At 42.4% G+C, this 27541-nt stretch overlaps 2 protein-coding genes across 2 annotated transcripts in view; both read left to right on the top strand.

The window, feature by feature from the left end:
- LOC116516131 (sodium/hydrogen exchanger 2-like) overlaps positions 1-3848 on the top strand; it is a 36665-nt gene extending 32817 nt beyond the window's left edge. The window contains 2 exon segments of the mRNA XM_032228536.1: positions 2803-2863; positions 3575-3848. Coding sequence (XP_032084427.1) covers positions 2803-2863; positions 3575-3711 — 198 coding nt within the window. The 3' untranslated portion in view covers positions 3712-3848.
- A 4919-nt stretch (positions 3849-8767) lies between these two features.
- Positions 8768-27541, top strand: part of LOC116515176 (transmembrane protein 182-like) — a 30856-nt gene continuing 12082 nt past the window's right edge. Inside the window, exons 1-4 of the mRNA XM_032227079.1 lie at positions 8768-8920; positions 13142-13265; positions 22588-22686; positions 25685-25822. Of these exons, the coding sequence (XP_032082970.1) occupies positions 8768-8920; positions 13142-13265; positions 22588-22686; positions 25685-25822 (514 nt within the window). The remainder of the gene's footprint in view (positions 8921-13141; positions 13266-22587; positions 22687-25684; positions 25823-27541) is intronic.

Here is a 27541-nt window from a genome sequence, read left to right on the forward strand (position 1 = left end):
TTACCTGGAGGTGTGTGGTGCTTAGGAACAATTTATCTTAGTGTGGTTTTTTTTTTGGGGGGGGCTGCTGTATCCCTTCGGCTATCCTTCTCAGGAGCCATTCAACTTCTTTACAATGGCAAAACCTGTTGTCCACTTTGAAGAGATAGAGAATCAAGCCAAGGGAAAGAGCATAGGTTCTTTTGTGGAAAGAAAAAAAACAAGGAACAAGACAGCATGGGAAAACTGGACTGGGAGGTATCCAAAGTTGATTGGTGGCCTGACTGCGAGGAATCTAGTTGAAACAGGGACAAAGTTCAGCCATAATTTAAATGAGGTCAGATCTGACTGCAATGGGGTAATGCCAAAATGGTGTTCCTAATAAATGACTGGATTTTGTTTGAAACTTGGCTCGAGGTTCATGAATTAATTAGGGCACCTTTCAGAAACCTGACAGAGCGTCCGTCAGACAACAGCTTTTGATAGTTGGAAATGCTACAGGCATCTCAAAGCATTCAACCTGCTAACAGGAGTTCTTGATGAATGAAGATTAGTGCTTATCAAAAGGACAAAGTATTTATACACATGAGTCTATCTACCTAACAAGCCTGTCTTTTACAGCTTGGTCCAAAGCCAAACATTACCCTTCTCATAAACGGGCCAAGTTTCTGTTCTGTTTTTGTCAAATATGCTGCTTTCCAGACTAGATTGTTATAACCAAGGTAGATTGGACTTTGTCTGTATTACTAAAACAAGCACAGCTGCAGTAGAAATAGCAATAGCAATAGCATTTAGACTTATATACCACTTTACAGAGCATTATAGCCCTCTCTAAGTGGTTTACAGAGTCAACATATTGCCCCGAACAATTTGGGCACTCATTTTACCTACCTTGGAAGGATGGAAGGCTGAGTCAACCTGCAGCCAGTCAGGATCAAACTCCTGGCAGTGGGCAGAGTTAGCATGCAATACCACATTCTAATCACTGGGAAAGAAGGAAGGAAGAGTACTTAGACATGTATCACTTTATAGAGCTTTACAGTAGAGGTGGTATTCAGCAGGCTCTGACCAGTTCTGGAGAACCGGTAGCAGAAATTTTGAGTAGTTTGGAGAACTGGTAAATATCACCTCTAACTGGCCCCATCCCCATCTATTCCCTGCCTCCTGAGTCCCAACCTATCGGGAGGAGATGGGGATTTTGCAGTAACCTTCCACTGGAATGGGGTGGGAATGAAGATTTTACAGTATCCTTCCCCTGCCATGCCCACCAAGCCACGCCCACCAAGCCATGCCCACAGAACTGTGGTAGTAAATTTTTTGGAATCCCACCACTGCTTTACAGCCCTCTCTAAGCAGTTTAGAGAGTCAGCCTATGGCCCCCAACAATCTCATTTGACCCACCTCGGAAGGATGGAAGGCCAAGTCAACCTTGAGCCTGGTGAGATTCGAATTGCCAAATTGCAGGCAGCTGGCAGGCAGCAGAAGTAGCCTGCAGTACTGCACTCTAACCACTGCGCCACCACGGCTCAGTGATAAATAGAGAAATACAGTTATGTAACTAAATGAACATTTAGATAATAGATAGATAATAAAGATAATAAATGCAACTCTCCTTTTCTGGAAGCATGTGTCATATCCAAGGTTGTCTTTAGCCATGGCCCTTTGAGTATTCTCAGTCCCAAACATACTAACTGCTTTCCAAAATAAATTTAAAATAGCTTTAAAAAGGTAACAGGTAACTAATGTCAGAATTTTCATAGGATGGCCAGAATACATGAGATTTCAATGTTCTTGATTAAAATATTGATGCTGGGGGGTGTTTGGGGTAGTTTTTCCAACTCCAGTAGTAAAGCTCTATTGGATTGGAGTTTAAGAACATACAGAAGTGGCCAAAATTGTGGAAACCTTTTGGGGAAAAAAGTGTATTTTTGAGTTTTGATGGCTAGTAACACCACTTTGTGGTGGTGGAATAGTACCATAAAATTATATATCAATGGAAAGATAATTTAAGCAAGAATGTAATGCAATTACTTTTATGAAGGATTTGCTATTAGAATAGCAGTTACAAAGAAGAAAAGTGAAACACATAGAAAAAATGAGATATACAAAAATTATCTCTGACAAATGTCCTCCTCCCAGCTTCAATACACCAATAACTGAATCCTACTGTGATCTGATTGGCTCATTGCCAAAACAAGATGACATCTGATTGGCTCTCTAAACATTCATGCTCATTGGCTACAATCAGATGAAGCAAAGCTACTTAAGCAAGTTGTGCTTTCTTTTTTTGGTTATTTGGCTATCACATTTCATAGGATACAGATAATTGAACAAACTTTGTTGCATTGCATTCTTGATTAAATTATCTTTATATATATATGTATGTATGTATGTATGTATGTGTGTATGTGTGTATGTGTGTATGTGTATATGTGTATATGTGTATATGTGTATATGTGTATATGTGTATATGTGTATATGTGTATATGTGTATATGTATATATGTATATATGTATATATGTATATATGTATATATTACTATTAAAAATGGGGTGTTATTAGCTATCAAACCTCAAAAACTGTACACTTTTCCCAAAAGGTTTCCACAATTTTTGACCACTACTGTACGGTGGTCCTTGAACTTAATCAATGATGTTATTAATCAGTTGGAAACCTTTCAGGCTTTGAATCTGACTCAGGTACTCTAGCATATGAGCTACAAATCTCCAAAACGCCCTGCTTCCCAATAGCCAGTTCTAGTTCTCTAGGCTGCAATGATTTCTAAGTGATTAACGATTCCACTGAATCATTTCTTCATTGTAGGAAGAGGACTCATCCGCGGAGGAAACGGATCCCAAACTCAAGCTCCACAGGTCCCTGACCAGTAAGTTGGAATAACTCATTCTCATTTGAATCCCACTTTTAAAAAATGGGGAATATATCAAATGGGCATCTGTTCTGTCCCCCCCTTCACGGCTCTTAACACACGGCAGACAATTAAACTTAAAAGGAACTTTTCTTTATCAGTTCACAGTTCAAACTGGCTTCGAGCCCAAAAATAACATAAATACAAGTCTTTGACCAGATAACGTAATGAAAACAAATCTTTCTTACGGCAACTCAATTTGAACAAAACGAAAGCAAAACACTTCTTCCCAAAGTCTCTATGAATCAGGGTTACAGACATACAGAGCACTTATCCAAGTGAATCTTACAGAAACCACAACTGATGATCAAACAATGTTGTACAAACCAAGGCACGCACGAAGGAACGTTGACTCCAGTGACTAGGGCGTGGCAGCATCCATCCTTTTATCTCCAAACTTGCTTCTAACCAGCCCCAGCTGCATAATGAATCTTGTTTCCCGAAAAGACTCACAGCAGACATCTAGTGAGTCACAAGATGCTGCCTTTTTGCTTCTTCTTTTTTTTCAATGGCCCGAGAATGGCTTGTTGTGGGGGAGAAACCCAGAGAATGCTTTTTACCAGACAGAGGTGCTGAAATCCTACTCTGCTTTCTTTTACTCATGTTTTTTTTTTACTAATGTTAGCACAACTTTCTCACTGGATGCTTATCTTTCCTTTATTTCTACAGCCAAACATTCCAGAAAAGTATCGTTACCGAAATTGAGACGCTCAAAGTCAACTGGTTTTATTTCACTTGGGTGGTCAGATGCAATTCAGCATGTGGAAGGAGAAACTGACCAACTAGCGATTTCTAAGGAGAAGTAGCACACAGTTGTGCATTTTTCTTTTCATTCATTCTAATCAATCCCTTCTCTTCCCTATCATTTCCTAATTTCCTTCCTTCCTCTCACTTTTCTCACTTGGCTTTCCTCCCCTCCCCTTCCTTCCCTTCCCTATCATTTCCTAATTTCCTTCCTTCCTCTCACTTTTCTCCCTTCCCTTCCATTTCCTTCCCTTCCCTTCTCTTTCCTTCCCTATCATTTCCTAATTTCACTTTTCTCCTTTCCCCTTTCTTCCCTTTCCTTCCCTATCATTTCCTAATTTCACTTTTCTCCTTTCCCCTTTCTTCCCTTCCCTATCATTTCCTAATTTCCTCCCTTCCTCTCACTTTTCTCCCGTCTCTTCCATTTCCTTCCCTTCCCTTCTCTTTCCTTCCTTATCATTTCCTAATTTCACTTTTCTCCTTTCCCCTTTCTTCCCTTCCCTATCATTTCCTAATTTCCTCCCTTCCTCTCACTTTTCTCCCGTCCCTTCCATTCCCATGTTCAAGGTAGTTGAAGAAGCTTTGTTTTCCATGAAGTTCAGTGTGTGTGAAAACTGCTTTGCAGTCAACTTAAATCCAATTGTTGATGAGGAGAAATGGCTGATCTTGGGGGGATTGATAGTAGAGTACATTTCTAGTGTAGGGCTAGCCAAGAATCTGCTTGTGTTAGATCAATAATTACACCTTGCTTGAGTGATTGTAAACAAGAAGCATGCTTTAGAGCATTGTTTCTCAACCGTGGCAACTTGAAGATGTGTGGATTTCCTAGATTTCCCCAGCCTGCCATGCTCTTCTTGGCACACTCTTGACAATGAACATCCCCAATGAGCATCATGCTATTAAAAGGACGTACCTTTCTTGACATAATATAGTAGGTTAAAGGTAAAGATTCCCTCCCCTCACAAATATGTGCTAGTCGTTCCCAATTCTAGGGAGTGGTGCTCATCTCCTTTTAAAGCAGAAAAGCCAGGGCTGTCCGAAGACGTCTCCATAGTCATGTGGCCGGCCTGACTAAACGCTGAAGGCACATGAAATGCTGTTACCTTCCCATCAAAGGTGGTTCCTATTTTTCTACTTGCATTTTTACGTGCTTTCGAACTTCTAGGTTGGCAGAAGCTGGGACAAGTAACAGGAGCTCACTCCATTACGTGGCGCTAGGGATTCGAACCTCTGAACTGCCGAGTGTTCTGATCAACAAGCTCAGCATCTTAGCCACTGAGCCACCTGGTCCCTAGTGGGTTAGACTTCAACTTTCCTGATGCTGGATGTTAATTCTTGACTAATCCATATTAGTCAGAACTGGGGAATCTCAGATTCACATTTGCCCTATGAGATTGTTCTAAGGGGCCCTGGAAAGTGTTGTTTATCTTAAGAGGTTGCTCCTTCTATGTTCATTGTGTCTCTTTGCAAATAAACGTGTTTCTTGTTGAAGCATATTATATCTTTTGTCATCTTTGTCTTTCAAGGGAAGCCAGCCAGGGTAAATGTTGTGATGCATCAGAATGTAGTCTGGAATTGCAGGAGGGAGGTGAGCTTTCCCAGAGAGCAAAGAAACAGTGTTGCTGGGAATGTCTGGTAGGCAGAAAGAGGACAAAGATAGAACCTCCCTAGCAGTTCATAGAGGATATCTATAATTATGCAGATAGTTCCTTTAATCTGGCAAGATTCTGTCCACAAGTTATTCTGACCTAGGCTTCCCGAGAGCATGAAGGAAACTCCTTGTCCTGACAAAAACCCCTTTTATTAATTGACTGTGAATTCTGCTCATTCACATCCAGCAAAGTCTTTCAAGAGAGGATTTACAGTCACAGACCTTATCTGGCTTGGAGAGCTACCAAGCTGATATCTGCAAAACTTGGCAAGGAGTCTCAGAGAGTCACGAACCAATTAAGCGAACTAATTGTCTCCTACAAACTCCACACCCCTTTCATTCCTCCTATATTTCCTCTGGAAGGGGCCATTCATCGTCCGCCTTGGCCTTACTCCCAAGTCAACCCCTGTTCTTTAGCTGTTCCCTTCGTCTGGCAACTCTGTGCAAGCACACACTGGGAAGAGGCTCCAGTTGTTCGTCTGTCTCACTGATGTCTGACTTTGAAGGCAGCTGATAACTGGCATACGGCTCTGGCCCCCTCTCTGCTTCTGACACAGAGCCCTCATCAGAGCCTTCCCCAGACTCCAGGACTGGCTCATGTTCCTCCTCAGTGTCCTCACTGTCCAAATCTGCTGCCAGTGCCCTTTTTTTTTGGCTGGAATATGCCAAGAACTTGCCTGGGTGAGAAACAGAACATGAACTTTCAAATGCAACAGAAATGTGTGGGCTGTCCAGAGCATGTCAAAGAATTGCTCTCGCACTGGGAGTGAAACAATGCAGTTTGCCTAGCTGCTTTGTATCATCTCAACATGAAAAGCTTGTTGAAAGAGATAAATCCGTTCAGCTTTGTCAAACACAAACACAAGAGTGTATAAGTGGAATATGATTTGTAAGACAAAACAAGTTTGTTAGACAATGCAGGAGCTTCTTGGATGAGAAATAACATGTTTTCAAGCTAAAAACCAAGAAAGTCCAGTTGCCTTTTTGGACAAAAATGACCTGGATGGTTGAGAATCTCCATAGATATGGACATAAATAAATGATAGTGGGTAGATTTTTTAAAAGAAATGTTTGTTTCATGACGAATGGCGAGCAGAAACTACAAGCACATCTGTAAAAGTAGGTACTAAAATGTAGACAAATGTATATATATATATATATATATATATATATGTGTGTGTGTGTGTGTGTGTGTGTGTGTGTGTGTGTATCTATCTATCTATCTATCTATATATATATATATATATATATATATATATATATATATATATATATATATATATATTTGTGTGTCTCTGTCTCTGTGTCTCTGTGTCTCTGTGTCTCTGTGTCTCTGTGTGTCTCTGTGTGTCTCTGTGTGTGTGTTTTGTGGCCCAGCAGGAGCCATTGGAGCTGCCAAAGACTCCGATAGCGAGGGACCCTATGAGTCAGCTCAGGACGATGTGGAGGACCCTGGACAAGGTTCAGACTCTGAGCAGGGACCAGAGAGGCTGGTTGGCCAACAGGAGGTGCCTGAGGAATGGAGCAGCGGTTTGTCCCTGACGTCAGGCCCTGGAACAGTGGTGAAGATGTCAGGCCCTGGAACAGTGGGGAGGAGCAAAGGGAGTTGGTCCCGGACTCCAGGCAAAGACGGGCAGATAAGCGCCGGCAGCAATTATGGAGACATAGAAGATAATCGGGCCCAGGTCGTTGTGATTAGGCTCTTCCCAAGAGAGTATATAAGAAGAGACTTTGGGAGGAGACCTTTTGCAGGACACAACCATTTTACTAAAGCTGGAGAAGCTCTTGTTTGTATTTCTTATCTGTGGGAGTTTGGGTTGCTGCCAAAGTCTTGTCTGTGAGTAATTACTGTGAATAAATTGGCTAACAGTAACCTTGTATTGGCGTGACTCACCGTACGGAGGGGGGGTTTCAGAACATGTATGTATGTATGTATGTATGTATGTATGTATGTATGTATGTTTACTTTTCAAGTAGACAGCTATTTGAAGTTACAATGGCCAAAATATCTTAGGGAGATATTTACGTGAGCAAGATTTGAACAGCTTGACACAATGGTCAGATATGGGAGATTCCATTCTATAACCTACAACGAGCATCTCTGCATTTGCGGAGAGGCAGAGGTAGAAGACCTGGCTCACATCCTATTGGATTGTTGCTTGTATGAGGGAGTGGGAGACAGGTACCTTGGTCCATATACCAAGAACCCATTGGGATCCCCATATCATAACAACTTCCCTTATGTGCGGCCAGAACCAGAAAATAACATTTAATACCGCACAGTACTTAAACAAAAATGGTTCAGTTGAGATCTGCATACGTGTGACTGATTGGGGTAGATTGTAAGGGTGATGCCGAAATATAATTTTATGTCATTTTATTCTACTTTATACATTTATGTATGAAATTATATGGTATCTTATCCTATAACTATTGTATTTTCCCTTACCCTTATTTTAACTTGTTTGTATAAGATCTTATCGGTGATGTGTGTTTGAACCTTGTGCTTTGATATGGTCTATAGCAGTGATGGTGAACATTTTTTTGCCTCAGGTACCAAAAGCACACTTGTGCGTGCCCACCCCATAATTTAATTCCCCCCAGCAATGTGGCCCCTGTACATGTGCGCATGGCTTTCTTGGAACCTGGGAAGGGCGAAAACGGCCTCTCCTGCCCCACCGGAGGCCAGAAATGGCCCATTTTCCAGCTTCCAGGTTTCCTGTTAGGGCATTTTTCTCCTTCTGGAGGCTTCAGGAGGCTTCCCTGAAGCTTCCAGAGGGCAGAAAATGGGCCAGCATGCTGACAGGGAAATGCCTCGCATGCCCTCAGAAAAGGCACGCGTGCCATAGGATCGTCATCCTGGGCCTAACGTGTGTGTGTGTGTGTGTGTGTGTGTGTACATACATCTTCCAGGTGACAAACTAAACTAGACACATTTGCAAACATGGGAGGAGCCAAGCTCAATAGATTCACCCATCCTAGGTGTCGACTTGCCAACCTCTCCAAATTTGGCAAAGGGGCCTTTGCATGCATGCCCATCCTAGCCTACTGGACAGCAAGTAGCAGTGGTGCCTGTCTGTCCAGGCAAGTAGCAGTGGTGCCTGTCTGTCCAGGCCAGTCGTGTTGTAACCTGAAATAGATTGTCTAGCTGGAGGCATGAAGCAGAAAACATGTTTTCTCTATGCGTTCTCTGGACTGGAGGGAAGCGTTCTCGTTCCAGCCTTCACTCCTAATCCTGCTTGAAATGCCTCAGCTGTCTGGAAACTCAACCCAGAGCTGTCTCCTTGCTGCCTCGTGCAATGCATACACTCGTGAAACGCTGCCAGTCCCCATTCTTAAAATAGGTCTCCTTTCAGCTCCTAGCACACTCAGCCCTTGGATGTTTTCTTTCTTAATTTTTTTTTAAAAAGGCCTCCCCCTTCTAGGCTCCTTGGCTCAAGCCCCTCTTTCCCTTTCCTTTCCCCACCATGAAGATCAAAATAGCAGCTCTTTTAGCTGCAATTTTGGGCGTCCTCGGCGTCTTCCTTTTTCTAGTAGCCTTCGGGACAGATTACTGGCTGCTGGTGACGGAAAAGTGTGGAGGATTTGAAGCGGAGAACAACAACCACTCCTCTGAAGAGGTAAAGGGAAGGAAAAAAAAAGAACCCCAAACTTTTGTAACTCCAGAATGTCGTTATTGGGAGTTTGGGGTCATGGTGGCTTGATTTGAAGGATATTGCTTAAAACAAGAGGAAAAGACAGAATTTGGGACTATTATTCTCAGATGATTAGGGGACTGGAGGCTAAAACATACAAACAACAGTTGCTGGAATTGGGTATGAGTAGTTTGATGAAAAGAAGGACTAGGGGTGAGATGATAGCAGTGATCCACTATCTCAGGGACTGCCACAAAAAGAGGGGGTCAAGGAGGGGTGGGTTTCAGGCGGTTTGCGGCGGTCCCCGCGAACCGGTTGGTCGCCGAACCCGGAAGTAAGTAACTTCCAGGAACGCCGAAGGATCCACCCGCCCGCCTGCGTTTCTTACCCGGTTTTGACAAGTTCTGCGCTTCCACGCATGCGCAGAACGCATACAGCGCCTGCGTGATCCTCCAGGAGCAGCTGGAGCATCGCACAGGCGCTAGTACGCATGCGTGCACTGCGCGCGTGCACGAGGACGCCGCTGGCCCTGTTCCAACCGAACTGGTTGGAACGGGGTGAGAAACCCACCCCTGGGGTCAAGCTATTCTCCAAAGCACCTAAAGGCAGGACAAGAAGCACTGGAGGGAAACTCATCAAGGAGAGAAGCAACGTAGAACCAAGGAGAGATTTCTTGAACAATTAATCAGTGGAATAACTTGCCTCCAGAAGTTGTAAATGCTCCAACACTGGAAGGTTTTGTTTTTTTAAAGAAGAGATTGGACAGGCATTTGTCTGAAAGGTTATAGGGCTTCCTGCCTGAGCAGGGGGTTGGACTAGAAGACCTTCAAGGTCCCTTCCAACTCTGTCAATCTGTATTCTGCAAATAGAAAGTACATTCCATGTACCCTTGAGATAGAATGCTTTCTTAAGCAGTTGGATCGCATTGTGTATCATCGGTAAATCTTACATAGGAAATATTACAGATTTAATGGATTGATCCTGGAAGGGTCAGTGGGTGATTTCTCCATTGCTTTACTTAAAAATTAGGAACATTCCTGCAGAAAACAAATGGCTAAATCGCTATCTGCCCTTTCAAACCTTTAGCTCCTCTTTGATTTCTTAACTATTTCCCCAGCAAAAGAGGAAGAGGGGGGAACATTTTAGGTATACAATATTTCTGCCTGATAGGTTGGGAGGAAGAGACGGTTTTATTAGCCCCCCCAGGCTAATGAATCCAATCTTCCCCAAAAGAGAATGAAGCTTGATAGAAAAGGTACGTTTACAATTTTACACCTGAGATGCAAATTCAGAAGTGGTGACAATCATTTAAAGAGAAATAGCAGAAGTGGAAACAATGTGATGGCTGCACAGCTCGGGGTGAGGTGGTGGGGGATTTTGGTTCTCTGTTAAAATACTAAGGCAGGGCAGATGTGGGGTGGGCCACCGTAGGACACCCTTTACCTAATCTCAAAACCTGACTGTAAGTGAACAGTTCAGATCTATTGAGCCATGGTGGTGCAGTGGTTAGAGTGCAGTACTGCAGGCTACTTCTGCTGACTGCCGGTCGCCTACAAATTGACAGTTCAAATCTCACAGGCTCAAGGTCGACTCAGCCTTCCATTCTTCCGAGGTGGGTCAAATGAGGACCCAGATTGTTGGGGGCAATAGGCTGACTCTGTAAACTGCTTAGAGAGGACTGTTAAAGCACTGTAAAGCAGTATATAAGTCTAAGTGCTATTGCTATTGTAAAATTCATCTGGAAAAAGGATCAGAGAAGATAGTAGAAAATAAAGTGACATCTAAAAATTCCCATCTCTCACATGGTAACTTTAGGAGAATGGGCCCACTTAGAGGACAAAATGTTAGGTGCAAAAACTATGGACCATGCTTTAAGTTTCAACTAAGATAATTTATTATTCATACCTGTTCACAAGAATGTAGTCAGCTAATGGTCAGCAATAGATTGACACTGGATAAGAATCAACAGACTCAAACTGGCAGTAGATAAGAATCTTTTGAAGACAGCAAAGTCCACATTTATGGTCATCTATGTCAAAATTGAACAACCCTCTCTCAACAGAGGGTGGGGGGGATACGACATCCTCTATCTCCTATCTACAACAGTCCTTTCAGCAGTTCCAAGAAGGCTCCACAAGCATCAGAACAGAACAGAAAAGAATAGAACTAGACTAGAAAAAATAGAATAGAATAGAATAGAATAGTAGAATAGAATAGAATAGCACAGCACAGCACAATAGCATAGCATAGAATAATAGAATAGAATATAATTCTTTATTGGCTAAGTGTGATTAGACACACAAGGAATTTGTCTCCGGTGCATAAGCTCTCAGCATACATACAACAATAGTGATAGATCATTATCACAGTCATTATAAAAAATGTGTTCCTCATAAACCATTAGATACAACACTTAATGATAGTCATGGATCCCAAATAAACAATCAGCATAAACCACCCTAGGGTACTAAGTATATTTGCACTACTTAGCTGACCCTGAAGACATAGATCAACCTCCAAAGAGCCTCAACAACCCTCTAAAAGAATGCAAATGACCGGCTGTCTGCAAGGAGTATAAATCCTTCCATTCCCCACCATCCAGTCAGAACTGAAGAAGCTTCTTGGATGAGAAGTGAAACGTCTTCAAAGAAAAAACAGAAAGTCCACTTGCCTCTTGGGAAAAAAAACCACTTTTGGGACAACCATGACCAATGTTCCCTCTAATTTTTTTTCAGCGTGAGCGGAAAAGTATAGTGTTTGAGCGGTACATTTTCATGCCTGAGCACCTGAATTTTTTTAACAGATGTCACCTAAGACAACAACAAAATCAGTATTATTTGAAACTCAAAGTTATGTTTATTCAAGGTACCCGCTTAATTAAAAGTGTTATATAATATCAGTATCACTTAACAACGGTCCTGCTTAGCAACCAAAATGTTGGCTCAGAAAGTCTAGCTTTTGAAGCACGCAAATCTTAAAGCTATTGTTACAACACCCTCGCACCCCTAACCCTTTAGAAAAAAAACCTCTGGGGTCTTCAAACCTGACAGCTTTAAGACTTGTGGACTTCAACTCCCAGAATTCCTCCTCCAGTCATGTTGGCTCAAAAACTCTGGCAGTGAAGCATGCAAGTCTTAAAGCTGTCAAGTTACAAGATCCTTGCACCCATAACCCTTTAGGGAAAAAAAACACAGGGATCTTCAAACCTGACAGCTTAAGACTGTGGACTTCAACTCCCAGAATTCCTCCTCCAGTCATGTGGCGGCGACGTCATCTGCGTGGATCTGCTCCATCTTCGGGTTTTTTCACAGGGGGCAGGGCTGCCGCTGAAGATGCCGACGAGCCTCCCCCCACCAGAATAACTCCTGCTGCCTCCCCCTCCTCCTCCAAGAGGACCACCACATTTGCTGCCCAGCGCTGCAGCCGAGGTGAAGCCGCCAAAGCTCCCGCAGGCGCCCCCACCCATGGCAGCGGTGGTGGTGCCTGCCTCCCCCTCCGTTCGGAACACCTCACCTAAGCAGGGGTGCTGGCGGGAGCTTTGGCGGCTTCACCTCAGCCACAGCGTTGGGTGGCAAATCCGGCAGTGCTGTTGGGGGGGGGGGAGGAGGCAGCAGCAGATATTCCGTTCGAGCAGAAAGCAGGGCAAGGGATGGGAGGAAAGGAAAGAGCCTGAAGCGCCCGAAGCGATGGGCTTCCGGAAGGCGGAAAGCGGGAGGGGGGAGATACCGGCAGATCAGGCGTTCAGGAGAGCCATCTCGGTGTTGCTGAGGCAGGGGGGGGGGACGCCAGGTGCTGGGCTGCCTCTGACTCGCCCTCTCCATGGCTCCCCAGGGCTGCAGCAAACCAAGCAACAAAGCGAGCTAGAAGGACCGCCGTTTTTTTTTAATATCTCTCCCAGTCTGGGGAAGTCCTTTGCGGGCGGCCAGTTCTAGCTGCCTGCAAAGGACTTCCCCACGTTTGCTTTGATAGAAATCTCTGCGCGGCAGTTAGAAACCTCTGCGCGGAGGTTTCTTGCCACGTGCGCGGCCGCGCAGCCACGCACCTTAGAGGGAACAGTGACCATGACCTGGAGGAATGAGAATCTCCATAGACATAAGAATTAACAGAATTCAGGAAGGGCTGGACTCAGACTGTTTGTGAGAATGTAATTTCTCTAAGCCAAAGTGAAACTTGTTTCTAAATGGTTCTGGTTTGTTTTGAAAACAGGATGGGAAGCCAGTCTGGGAAGAAAGCGGCAAAGGGATCCTGACTTTCCACCATGAGGGTTTCTTTTGGAGATGCTGGTTCTTTGGTGAAGGTTACAGAGAGACGATATGGAACTTCTGGTTTAGTGAGTACGAGAGGAAGCAACGTCAGAATGATCGTATATTATCTCAAAGGGAGGTCTTCTGTTTTAGATTCTCGCTCATCTGTCCAGGTTTTGTCTTGTTTTAGGACTCCAAGTGTATGCCTTTTTTTTCTCAGTAGGTCATCTTGGAAATTTCCACCCACCCCACACTTCCCCAATTGGCATCCTGGGAGGGCCAATGAAAGAAATTTCACTATACAGGTAGACCTTGTATCACGGTTCCAAGTAACACCTACAACAAAAGAAGACTCCGAGGCCTGAGTTTCCTCAAAGTTCCATTTTATTAGAGACGTCATATTGGCACATCTGGGAAAACCCGAATCTGAAGGTTTCCAGGTTTTCCCCACCCAAACGAAAGTTCAAGTCCCTGCCCAGCATCCACATGTCCATCATATGGTTGAATCAGGCACCACCCGAAATTGGAGACACCTCCCAAGTCACCTCATGACAGCTGCAGGTCAAGGTGGCCTTGACTTTCTGGGAAAGAATGTTATTATGGCTACATCTCATCCACACTCTGAATAATTCCCCCCTCCCTTTTTCCCCACAGTAGAAAAGGTAGCAGGACTGAAGGCCCAAAGGTAAAAGATGGCTTCCAGGTCTGACACCTCGACTTACAACAGTTCATTTAGCGCAGTGTTTCTCAACCTTGGCGACTTTAAGTCCTGTGGACTTCAACTCCCAGAATCCCCCAGCCAGTTGGCTGCGGAATTTTGGGAGTTGAAGTCCACAGGACTTAAAGTTGCCAAGGTTGAGAAACACTGATTTAGCGTCTGTTCAAAGTTACAACAGCACTGACCAAAGTGACTTACAACTGTTTTTCACACTTTTTGCAGCATCCTCAAGTGATCAAAATTCAGACGCTTGGCCGCTGATTCATGTTTATGACGGTTGCAGTGTACCAGGGTCATGCAATCACTTTTTGCCACCGTCTGATGAGAAAAGGGGAAGCAGATTCACTTAACAATTGCAGTGATTCACTTAACAACTATGGCAATACAGGTTGCAAAAGGGGGCAAAATTTCACCTAATGAATGTTTCGCTTGGCGACCAAAAATCTAGCCTCAATTGTGGGTCGTAAGCCGAGGACTACCCTTATAAGCACGAAAGGGTGGAATTTGCATTGTAATTGTAACCAATTTCATTGTATTTCAGTACAACGACAATAAAGATTATACTTATACTTATAATGTCCCAAGGTACTTTTGCCATCATTTTGCCATCACTGTGGTTGAGAAGATGCCCACCTTGGAGTATAAAATGCACCTTTTCCCCCACCTAGAAGAGCATGGAAATGTTGGTGTGTCTCATACACCGGATACAGCCATTATTGGCCTCCCAAAGCCTCACCCCCACATCCCATTTTTGCAAAAAAACTGGTGAAAAATGGAGCATTTTTTGCAAAAACAGAGGCATTTTTGCTTTCACCCAGCACCCAGGAGCACTCTACAGGCTTCAGCAGGTCTGGGGGAAGGCAAAAATGCCACCATTTTTGCAAAAAATGGTCCATTTTCTGCTCATTTTCTGCCCGGGGAGGACAAAAACTTTTTTTTCTTACTTACCTCTTCGAAATCTTGGTGCGTCTTATACACCGGTGCATCTTATAGTCCAAAAAATATGGGTAAATGTGCAAAGCACACCAACAGAGCCCAAGATGATTCCTTGCCTTGAACTTCCAGAGCTGATAAAGCGCAGATAATGTTGGATTGCACATTAATGTCATCGTGGAGACCCTTCTAAGCCTAATTATTAGAATGCATTGTTTAACAGGATATTACCTTAAGTCAAATGATCAAATTAAGCCTCACTCGAGACGCATTCCCATGGCTTGAGATAGACGAGATAACTAGGAGATCTTTTATTACTCTTGGTGTCTCTGTTAATGAGACCGATCAGAGAAAAATTCATTTGGCTGGACTTTTTCTCCCCCTCCTTCCTTCCTTCCTTTCTGCCGTTGCAATAATTAATGCAGTAGAAATTTCATTAGTCATTTTGCACGAACGAATGTCCATTTATTATGAAGGGCTCTCGTTCGGTGGGAAACATTTTAAAGCAAAGTGGATAATCATTAATTAATTTGTTTAACATTCATCCTATTACTCTTCGTCACGATAAGCTTTGGGGTCATTAATACCTGTGGGAAATCCTGTTCCTGGAAGGTTGTAGTAACTCTGAAATAGTAGCCGTGATTGTGCGGTGGACAGGGCCGGATTTTCCTATAGGCTAACTAGGCTTCAGCCTAGGGCCTCAAGATCAAGAGGGGCCTACATTCAAATTGTTAGCAAAATTAAAATTACACTATTCTAAAAACAGGGAACACTAAAACACTGAACCGAAAATAAGGAGAAATTCTACGCATACGACTAATAAACAAACATAAAAATGTATTGGTTAAGATCGTTCCAGCGCCGTGGCAGTTGGGGAGCTCGCCCACGTTCCTGGCACCGGCGGTCGGGCGAGAGGCGCGGCCGCTCCCAGTAGCCAGGCAGGTGAGGGCGAGGGGGCCGAGCCGGGCAGCTGAGTGCAGCAGGGGAGGCGGCTGGCCTCGCTGCCTTTGCCGCAGAGCAGAGCCGCCCTCCGTTGGGAGGCCAGCTATATATATTGATATATATCACAGTAATGATGTATTTTATTGTCTCTCATGTAATTTACAAACTTAAAAATGGGAGGTGAAAGGGCTTCATAAGTGGAATAGCCTAGGGCCTCTTTTCATCTAAATCCGGCCCTGGGGGTGGACGTAACATAACTAGGTTGACTTGGAGATAAAATGAGGAAAACCCAATCCGTTTATTTTTAATTCCAATCCTGCAATGTCATTACGACAAGTAGTCCTCGATTTACAACGGGTCACTTAGTGACCATTCAAAGTTACGACGGCACTGGAAAAAGTGACTTGTGACCATTTTTCAGACCGATGACGATTGCAGCATCCCCATGGTCATGTGAACAAAATTTGGATGCTTGGCAACTGACTCACACTTATGACGGTTGCTGTGTCCCGTTGACTTTGCTGGTCAGAAGGTGGCAAAAGGGGATTCCATGACCCTGAGGACGCAAGTCAGTTGGCAAGCGTCCGAATTCTGATCATCCAGGGGGATCTTGCAATAGTCATCCATCTGAAAAATGGTCATAAATAATTTTTTTCAGGGTCATAATTTTGAATGGTCACTAATAAACTGTTGTAAGTCAAGGATTAACTGTATTTTTATATACAATTACATAAAATTGTATGTATGTATGTATGTATGTATGTATGTATGTATGTATGTATGTATTGTGTCATTGTGTAGCTGATAAAGGAGGAGAGCCTGTGGCTTAGTGGCTAACATAACTGCCTAATATGTAATACAGCCCAGGTTCGAATCCCAGTAAGGGTATGTTTAGCTGATGAGAGCTAAATAGCTTGAAATAGTCTCCCTTTATTTGTTTATCAGCACAAATGCAACACACACACACACACACACACACCACACACACACACACACATTTTTGTAGACATCTGGAAACCAGCCCTAGACAACAAACGAGCCCCACCCACCACCCAGGCCATTACAACACAAAACAACAACGGACCCACAGCCAGCACCAATCATCACCAATCTACCAATCATGATACAACCACACAGCCAATCAATCCACTTACTGAAACAACGCCAGCACTCCACACTCACACACAGCAAGATTTATAGAAAGACGGCAGCTCCGACCATGTTTTAAGCCGAAAACACCAGCCTGAAGATGGTGAGTGAGACCTCGCCGAAACGTTGCCAACACAATCTCAATCTTACATGGGAAAAGACCCAAATACAACAAGACCAGCACACACACACACACACACACACACACACACACACACACGTTGTATTTCTGCTGATAAATAAATAAAGGGAGACTAGTATAGATCTATTTCAAGCTATTTAGCTCTCATCAGCTAGCCATATCCTTACTGGGAATCTAGCTGATGAGAGCTAAATAGCTTGAAATAGATCTATACTAGTCTCCCTTTATTATTTATCAGCACAAATACAACAAATGTAACAAAAAGGCAACAGTAAAAATATTGGGTTTCTGTCTGGATGGTCTCTTGTGACGAGCTGAAGGACAGAGAATGGAAGTAGTGATCTTCCTCCCATATTTGGGCATATCGGGGGTTGTGACTCTAATATAAATAAATAAATAAATAAATAAATGTATGTATGTATATATGTGTGTGTGTATGTATATATGTATATATGTATATATGTATGTATGTATGTATGTATATGTATATATATATGATTATAAAGCAATAAAGGATCTTTAGTTGTCGTCACTAAACCTGTTATAAGTGGTAGCAATAAATGAGAATATTTATAGCTCAGGGTTGAAATGAGCTTGCAGACATTTCATTACCAAACTAATTAACATCATCAGGGCTAGAAAGGAGTAGGGTTGGCTTTCTGCTTATATACAACAGTTCTCTGCAATTAGAACTGGTTATATACAATAGGGGATGCGGTGGCTCAGTGGCTAAGCCGCTGAGCTTGTTGAGCAGAAAGGTTGGCAGTTCAGCGGTTCGAATCCCTAGCGCTGCATAACGGAGTGAGTTCCGATTACTTGTCCTAGCTTCTGCCAATCTAGCAGTTCGAAAGCACATAAAAAATACAAGTAGAAAAATAGGAATCACCTTTGGTGGGAAGGTAACAGTGTTCCTTGCACCTTTGGCGTTGAGTCATGCCGGCCACATGACCACGGAGACGTCTTTGAACAGCGCTGGCTCTTTGGCTTTGAAACAGAGATGAGCACCGCCCCCTAGAGTCGGAAATGACTAGCACATATGTGCAAGGGGAACCTTTACCTTATATATATTTCTTTCCTCTTCAATTGATCACCATTCTGGGGCCAGGGTACACTGGCATATTTTTTTCCTTTTGGAAGTTTTCTGAACATGCTGATAATCCAGTTCTGTTTTTTTGGTGTCGGTTTCATGGTTAAGCTACATAAGGAGCAGCAATTAGAAAAGAGACAAAGTGCGTATTTAATGTGGCAGGTTGTGCTGAGAAGTCAACTTTCTGCCAAATCCCATCTTAAGTTTCTCTATTGAAAAAAAGGGTTACATTTTTTTTTTGCAATCTGTACAAAGTGTTTCATTAAGCAGGTTTCGCCTCTATCCTTTATTTTGCTTCTCTTGGGAAAATTAAGGCGTAGGTGACGCTTAATGCTTCACACATGCAAGGAACAACGAAATCATCAGTTCTGAATTAGGTCTGTAATTGCAAGCTTCCTTAGCAAATGTGCAGAAAGCGAGCATCTGTTCTCTCTTAGCCTGCAACATGGTTGTTAACGTGTGGTTGAGCTGCATGGATGTGCTATAGAAAGTTCCTCTCTGGAAACAAGAAAGGCTTGGAAATTCAGTGCTTGCCAAGCAGAGCCATAGGCAACTGTAAGTAAGTTCCTAGACTGTAATGTCTCATAGCAAGTTGGGCGAGTTACGGTTTGTAAACTATGCATTGTGGCTAAAGGATGTTCCTTATTCAACAAATAATGCAAGCAAGCAAACCAAAGCTTAACATGGCATGTGAACTCAGTTATAGTGAGGGGTCTTGTGTGCTTTCTGAGCTTGGTTGTTTTCTTGCAGACGTTTCATTACCAAACTAGGTAACATCATCAGGGTTAAAAGGGGTGGAGGAGGGGAAGGAGGAGTACGGGGTCCTTGGTGCTCTCTGAGCTTGGTTGTTTTCTTGCAGACGTTTCAGTATCAAACTAAGAATCATCATCAGAGCTAGAAGGGAGAGATAAAGGATCCTTAAAGGTAAAGGTTCCCCTCGCACATATGTGCTAGTCATTCCTGACTCTAGGGGGCAGTGCTCATCTCCATTTCAAAGCCAAAGAGCCAGCGCTGTCCAAAGACGTCTCCGTGGTCATGTGGCTGGCATGACTAAACACCAAAGGCGCACAGAACACTGTTACCTTCCCACCAAAGGTGGTTCCTATTGTTCTACTTGCATTTTTTACCTGCTTTTGAACTGCTAGGTTGGCAGAAGCCAGGACAAGTAATGGGAGCTCACTCTGTTACGTGGCGCTAGGGATTTGAACCGCTGAACTGCCGACCTTTCTGCTCGACAAGCTCAATGTCTTAGCCACTGAGCCACCGGGTCCCTTACTGAATATAACCAGTTCTAATTGCAGAGAACTGTTGTATATAAGCAGAGAGCAAACCCCATTCCCTTCTAGCCCTGATGATGTTACCTAGTTTGGTAATGAAATGTCTGCAAGAAAACAACCAAGCTCAGAGAGCACCAAGGACCCTGCATTTCAACCCTGAGCTACAAATATTCTCTTTTATTGCTGCCACTTATCACGGGTTTAGTGAAGAGAACTAAATACCCTCACCTAGCTAATTGCTTCACAAGAGGAGATAAAAGGCTGATTTTGCAATTCCACAAAATTCAGACGGTCCAGAAGAGCATCAGAAAAATCTATCGTTTTCAAGATTTTAATATATTCTTTTGCAAATGTTTGGGCTTCTCTTCAGTGGATTTTCACAGGTTGGATCTCACTAAACCACACCGTAAGCTCAGAGGATCTCTCGTGATTCCTAACACACACAGCATCAGTGGCTACAACACTGTACAGTGGAACTTTTGGTCATGACCGTAATCCATTCCAGGACTTTGGTCGCAACCCAATTTGGTTGTTACTGGAAGCAAGACTGATTGCGCATGCGCATGCAAAAAAAAAAAAGGCATGGAAGGGGAAATCATCGCGGCTGTGTTCGATTTCTACCCGAGTATTTGTTCATGACCAGATGCAAAAAAATGCATTGGGAAATTTTTAGTTGGCACCCTATTTGGTCGTGGTCAGGGTGACAGCAGAAGCTCATCTCCTCTGAGAACAAGCTTCAACTCTATTTCATTATTAATTAATTATTTTTATTATTATATTTTCTTATTAATGAATTAAGTTTTTAATGAAAAGACTGGACAGTCACTTGTCCGAGATTGCATAGGTTCTCCTGTTTGAGCGGGGCTGGACTAGAAGACCTCCAAGGTCCTAGTTTTCTATTTCTATTTCTCCTATTCCTATTCCTATTCCTATTCCTATTCCTATTCCTATTCCTATTCCTATTCCTATTCCTATTTCCATTCCTCTTTCTATTCCTGTTCCTGTTTCTGTTCCTGTTTCTGTTTCTGTTTTTCTATTTCTCTACTCTACAATTTCTATTTCTATTCCTATTACTATTCCATTCCTCTACTCTTTCTCTTTCTATTCCTATTCCTATTCCATTCCATTCCTCTACTATTTCTATTTCTATTTCTATTCCTATTCCATTCCTCTACTCTTTTTCTTTCTATTCCTATTTCTATTCCATTCCTCTACTCTTTTTCTTTCTATTCCTATTTCTATTCCATTCCTCTACTCTATTTCTGTTTCTATTCCTATTCCTATTCCATTCCTCTACTATTTATATTTATATTTATATTCCTATTCCATTCTCTACTATTTCTATTTCTATTCCTATTCCATTCCTCTATTTCTATTTCTATTATTTCTATTCCTATTCCATTCCTCTACTATTTCTATTTCTATTTCTTTCTATTTCTATTTTCTATTTTCTATTCCTATTCCTATTCCTATTCCTATTCCTATTCCTATTCCTATTCCTATTCCTATTCCCATTCCCATTCCCATTCCTATTCCTATTCCCATTCCCATTCCATTCCCATTCCTCTACTACTTCTATTTCTCTTCTCTTGGATAATTTTGTGTCAAAGAAAAAGGTTCAAGACTGTGTAAGAAGAGATTTAAGAAGGTTGATCTAAGTTGATCCTCAGAAGACACTATGGCTGTAATATGAAGGCAGTTACTTGTTCTCACATACACCTTAATTGTGAGATGCCTGAAGGAGGGTTGTGAATGTGGCAAGAACCAATCGGATGAGTCAATCATCTTATAAGCTGCACCTGCCTGGGCTTCCCATCTGTTGTGTCCCAAGAAAAGCTGTTACTCCAACATACATGCTTGGTACTTCAAATAGGACCTTTACAGACGAGGAAGCCAGGAAGAGCAAGGCAGCTGCAGAGTATTAGAGAGGTAATATAAACACATAAAGAGGTAACATCCATTGTTGCCATCAAAAGGTTTTGAAATCCCCAGGCAAAACAGTGGAAAAGAGAGTGCCAGGAAGCTGGAAGGAAGAATTGGCCCTAATATGAAAATAGTTGAGTTGCCTTACAGAATCAAGCCCAGTATTAACAGACAGTTACTCCTTGACTTATGACCACATTGGAACTTAACATTTCTGTTGTTAAGCAAGACAGTTGTGACTTTTGTCTCATTCTATGGCCTTTCCTGCTGCAGTCGTTAAGTGAATTCTTTACAGTTAAGTTAGTAACCCTGTGGTGGGGTGAAATCCGGCGTCTCAATTGACTTTGCGTGTCCAAAATATGAATAAATATAAATAATAAATATGAACCGGTTGCTAAGCCTCTGAATTTTGAGCCTGGGATCATGAGGATGGGTTTTTTTCCCCAGTGCTGCAAATGGTCACTAAATGAACGGATGTAAGTGGAGGACAACCTGTATGTGTAGAATTGGAAATGTAGCCATTCAGCGCTATACAGAAACAGACTCAGAGAGATTTTTCATTTCTTTTTTTTTAAGTCTTTTATTTATTTTTGTTACACAATAAATCTTCTTTTGTGAACAGAGTGTGGTCCAAATTCCCCCTTTAACATTCCCACCGAAAGACACAGTTCATTTTACTTTATATTTCCTTTATTTCCAATTCTAGCCATATTACTTTTCTTGTCCTATTTTCCAATTTCTAGTTTTCTTATAACATGTACAAGCAATATAATTTTTCTTTCTCTTTAAAAATAAACAATTTATCATTTCTTTTCCATTAATTTTCCATTAACAATACGAATCTTCAAGTTTCAAGTTTTATATAATCAGCATAACATAATTATTTAACAGCTTTAAGGTTCTTAATATAATTCCCACCCATTCTAATTAAAACATATTTTTACCTTGTTAGCAATATTTCTTTCTACTGGATCACATCATTCTGCTATTCTCCTATTTCTAAATTTTCTTTTCTCTTTTTCTTCTTTTTATGTGTTTTCTATCTTTTCTTCTGTATCCCCCCTCCACACTTTTCGATTGATTTTTTGAGTATTTCTCCCCCACGTTTCTCTTTCCCATCTCCCTTTATTTCTCTCTTTATTTTTGGCTCATTTCTTTTCCGGATATCGTTCCCCTTTTTTTCCTCTCTGCTCTCTTTGTGCCTTTACCCCATTGAGATTTTTCATTTCTTCTTCAGCCAGCCAAGCTCATCCTAAGCACTGTATGAACGCCTACCTGTTTCCAATGCCTATTGTGCTTGGGCCTCATCCTCACCCCTCGTATGACGCAACTGCAGGTATGTGCTGGGGAAAACTTGAATCCAACTTCATACCTAGGCCTCGTTAATGGTGCTAAGATGTACGATAAGATGTATGGCTAGGTAAGGTGCCAGCAGTTTCCCCGAGCCACTGAAATGCCAAAGAGAGTGAGACTCCAGATGAGGCTTGCAATTATATATATATATGGCTGTGTATGTATGTATGTATGTATGTATGTATGTATGTATGTGTGTGTGTGTATGTATGTATGTGTATGTATGTATGTGTATATATATGTATATATATATATATATATATATATATATATATATATATATATATATATATACATATATATATATATACACACACATACATACATACATACATACATATTTCCCTGGCTCAGCTGATAAAGGAGGAGAACCTTGTGGCTTAGTGGTTAACACATCTGCCTAATATGTAATACAGCCCAGGTTCGAATCCCAGTAAGGGTATGGTTAGCTGATGAGAGCTAAATAGCTTGAAATAGATCTATACTAGTCTCCCTTTATTTATTTATCAGCACAAATACAACACAAATGTAACAAAGGAAACAGTAAAAATATTGGGTTTCTGTCTGAATGGTCTCTTGTGACGAGCCGATAGACAGAGAATGGAAGCAGTAAACTTCCTCCCATATTTGGGCATACCACACACACACACACACACACACACAAAATCAGCTTTTATTTATGGCCATAGCAAAAGCTGGGTGACAAACTATATCCAAAACATACAAATAAAATGCATGTAAGGAATAGCTACACCCTGTATTCCTTACAGAGTATAATATAGATTTTAGGTAGAGAGAAACAAAGTTTATCCAATCAGAGACAAAAATTTGTTACCAATGGGATCTTTAAAGTGTTCTTTTGTTCAAACTCCTGTCTACCTTATCTATGAAGTATTCCTATAGCCTTGTGTAGAGGGTGGCAACCCCCGTCTGCCAAGTTGTTTTTTCAGCAGAATGCTTTAAGGATTTATGAGCCAGGAAAATTCCCTAGTTTGATTCCTTTATCTATGGGGCCTGATATTCCTGTGTAACAATTTCTTCTATGTTTTCAAGAATGTGCCTAGCTTTGAAGCCAAGAATAGAAGCGAGATGCAGCAGTGAGATAACATTTGCAGTAATACTATCCAGTATTAAGGTTACAATTTGCTATGCTAGCAAACAATTAATTTCTGACAGTATACAATAATATAAGCAGAAGCCAATAACAAATTCTTAATAAATGATTTCTAGCAGTATATCATACCAGAAGCAAACAGCAAATATTGGTTTAATCAGTAACAATTATATAGTAATATAAGCAATTCATAATAAAAGCGAAGAGCCAATATTGATTCATATTGATTTATAGACTCCTTCAGCTATATGCAAACTCTCTGTTGTGGCCCGTCGGGTGCCAGCAGAGATAGCAGCAGTCAGACAAGGGGGAGGCGGATGAGGAGGGGAAACCTGGGCCAACGTCAAAACCTTTAGAAGGCTCTGATGGGGAAGCAGAATCAGAGGCAGAGCCTGGGGCCTTCTGTCCTCCCCCAATTGGAGAGGCAGCTGTCTTTGGAGCCTCAGCTGAGCAAGGGGGAGGAACAGATGGGGCCCATCCCAGATGCACTAATGCATAGAGAGGAGAGGAGAGCAATGGACAGCAATTAGCCGGCTCTCAGAGAAAAGAAGATATAGACGCTAACCAGCACCTTCCTGGCAGGGAAATAAATAGGAGGGATTTGAGAGTAGCTGGTTGTAACAGACAACCATTTATTTTCTAGTATACAGCAAACAATTTGGATTCCTTAGCCAGAATCAAGTTTCTTGGGACTTTGTTTATCCACATGAATAAAAGACTGTTACTGCCCTGTTATAAAAAGGGGGTTGTTTTACTTGCAAGTAAATAACATCATTATTTGCAAAGGCTGGTTCAGAACACTCCCATTATCCGTACTTTGGGGAGAGGGTCAAGTTGGGGATACAAGGGAAAAACCCTCATAAGGTATAAGAGCTCCTGCTCAAGCAGGGGGTTGGAGTAGAAGACCTCCAAGGTCCCTTCCAACTCTCTGATTCTATGATCTGCCCAGCATTTATAGCATTGTATCAACTACATTGTATATTCTGAACTATCTGGCTTAACTATGAGTGCTAAAAGGTATAGGTGTGTCAAGCTCTCTATGCGTTGGAGCTTTACATCCGACATAATGCAATCCCAAATTATTTATGAGAAAACTAGAATGCATGTCAGGGATGCGGTGGCTCAGTGGCTAAGAGGCTGAGCTTGTCAATCAGAAAGTTTGGCAGTTTGGCGGTTCAAATCCCTAGCCCCGGGTAACGGAGTGAGCTCCTGTTACTTGTCCCAGCTTCTGCCAACCTAGCAGTTTGAAAACATGTAAAAAATGCAAGTAGGAAAATAGGAACCACCTTTGGTAGGAAAGTAACAGGTCTCTGTGTGCCTTTGGCGTTTAGTCATGCTGGCCACATGACACAGAGACATCTTCGAACAGCGCTGGCTCTTCGGCTTTGAAATGGAGATGAGCACCGCCCCCTAGAGTCGGGAATGACTAGCAGACACTGCAGTTTAAGTAGGCTTTTACTTTCATGGAAATAGAGGTATCAGAGTCCATCAAACAGTCCAAGTCATACACGGATAAGACAGTCAGTTATCAACGTCTTTCAGTTAAGGGATAATCCAAATAACATAGTCCAGTATCATATAATCAGTTCAGTACTCAAAGTTTTCTAGCAGTTGCAAAACTTACAATAGCTCATGGCACTTTCTAACAGCCAGCTTCCAAAACACTCAGATCAGATCAGCCCAGCATCTAACAAACAGAGAGCTAACAGTCATTCTGGCTCCCTCTTATGGCCGATTGTGGAAAACAGCAACCAATCACATTTTACAGTATGCTTTAAAGAAACAGGTATAGCATTGTTACATGATTTATATATTGCCAACCCAACCGTTAGATTATATTCCTAACAGTCTCTCCTTCCATGCACAGTGTACAGGGGATTTTGGACAGCGCTAATTGTCCTGGCCATCACTGCCAGCCTTGTAGGGGTGTTTTTGTTGGTGTGCGGTGTGCCCTTTGTCAATGCAAGATTCTATAAAGTTGGAGGTGGATTCCTTATGGCTGCTGGTAAGTGATCAGTGCAGGGTTCACTGCTTTAGTGGAATGCTAAAATCCTAAGGACGCATGCGGAACAGAATGCAAGTGTGCCTAAGAAAGAGACTTGAAAGAAAATGTGCACTTAATAACCAAGGCAGTTGCATGTTTTATTAATCTTGTTAATTTTATTAAGCATGCTTCAGAAGTGCTGGAATTAAGAGCTCTGGAACTCTAGGCTAGTTCTTGTGCATTTGGGCAGCTGCATTTCAAGGAAGCAGTTTTGGATCCTTCCGTTGGTGGCTTTGAATCTTAACTTAGTTGCCTAATAATGCTTGCTTGCTACTAAAAGGGAATGCACTATCTTTTAAGCTTTTTATCTGACTTGTTATTCTTGCAGACAAGGGCAAAGCAGAAGAGCTTAGATTGTTTCTCTTCTCAAAATTCTTAAGAACCAGAGCTGGAAACAATCTAGCCTGCAGAGACATGGGCAACACTATCTGACTTGAGAAAAGTGTCTGTCCCTTTGGAGGGCACCAAGGTGATATCTGTGTTAGAACATTACTGGAGAACAGTGGTGAGGTGGCCTAGAGGGGGAGCTCTCGCCTCACAATCAGGAGGCTGTGAGTTCTATCCTGACTAGAGGCAGGTATTTCTCTCTCTGGGCACACTGAGAATATATCTGCTGAACAAAACTCTGTATTGGCGACAGGAAAGGCATCTGGCCATTAAAACACTCTGCTAGTTCCATTCAGTTGCCCAGACCCTGCCCGACAAGGGATTATGGCAGTGATGGGTTCCGGATCCCGTCACAACTGGTACGCTGGGATGGGGCCGGACGTCAACCTCGGGCACATGTGCTGCACACACATGTGCACATCACCGCTGTGATGCCTCAACTGCTCGGTGAAGTCACGCAGGTGCCGTATGCTGTGTGCACATGCGCAATTCACCCATTTCCCTCAAAAAGAGGTAAGGAATGCAGGAGGGTGGGCAGGCCCAATGAAACATTGTTCCGGTATGGTGGCCGCTGCTCCCAGCGGCCACCAGTACACCTGTACCGGGCCGTACCGCACAGAACCCACCACTGGATTATGGGGTCATTAAAATAACGTGATTATTGGAGAACAGTGGAACACAACGTTGTCTCTAGTCTGTTAGATGGAATTCTCCTTTAGTTTGGTTTTGTTAGGTTAGGGTTCCTTACAAGAGAATTGGAATCGGAATAATTCGAAGCATCTTTCTATTTTTTTTTCTAATGCTGAGCATGTATCTTTCCATGCTTTTCTTTGTGCCACATCCCATAAAACAAATAAATAAATTAGAGCGACAAGGTAATATTTAGCAGACGGCCTAAACAGCCCCACATTTTAGTCCTCCAGCGGTTACTGTAGTTTTGCTAAATTATTTTGTCTGTCTGTCTGCCTTTCTAGTCTCGTTCGGTACAGTAGTTGCAATGGGGGAGCCTTATTTGTCATCTGCTATGGATGGCAGATCGGCTGCAATTAACTTTTGTATCCCAGTAATTGTTCCTTGGAGAAAGGTGAAAGTGCTTATAATTCATCAAGGGGGAAATTTGTCTGGAGAGAAATTTCTGAGGGAAGGAAATCAAGAGGCTGTCCTTTGAAGTCCCAAAGCAAAGCTTTTGCACTGAAATAATATTCTGGAATGTTCTTCCCATAATTTGGTGGCCTCATTATCAGACCGTTTTACAGGGATGGGGGGGGGGGGTTACGCCTTCGGGGTAAAAAC

The sequence above is a fragment of the Thamnophis elegans genome, chromosome 12 (assembly GCF_009769535.1).
Source record: "Thamnophis elegans isolate rThaEle1 chromosome 12, rThaEle1.pri, whole genome shotgun sequence".
In the NCBI taxonomy this organism is placed as follows: Eukaryota; Metazoa; Chordata; class Lepidosauria; order Squamata; family Colubridae; genus Thamnophis; species Thamnophis elegans.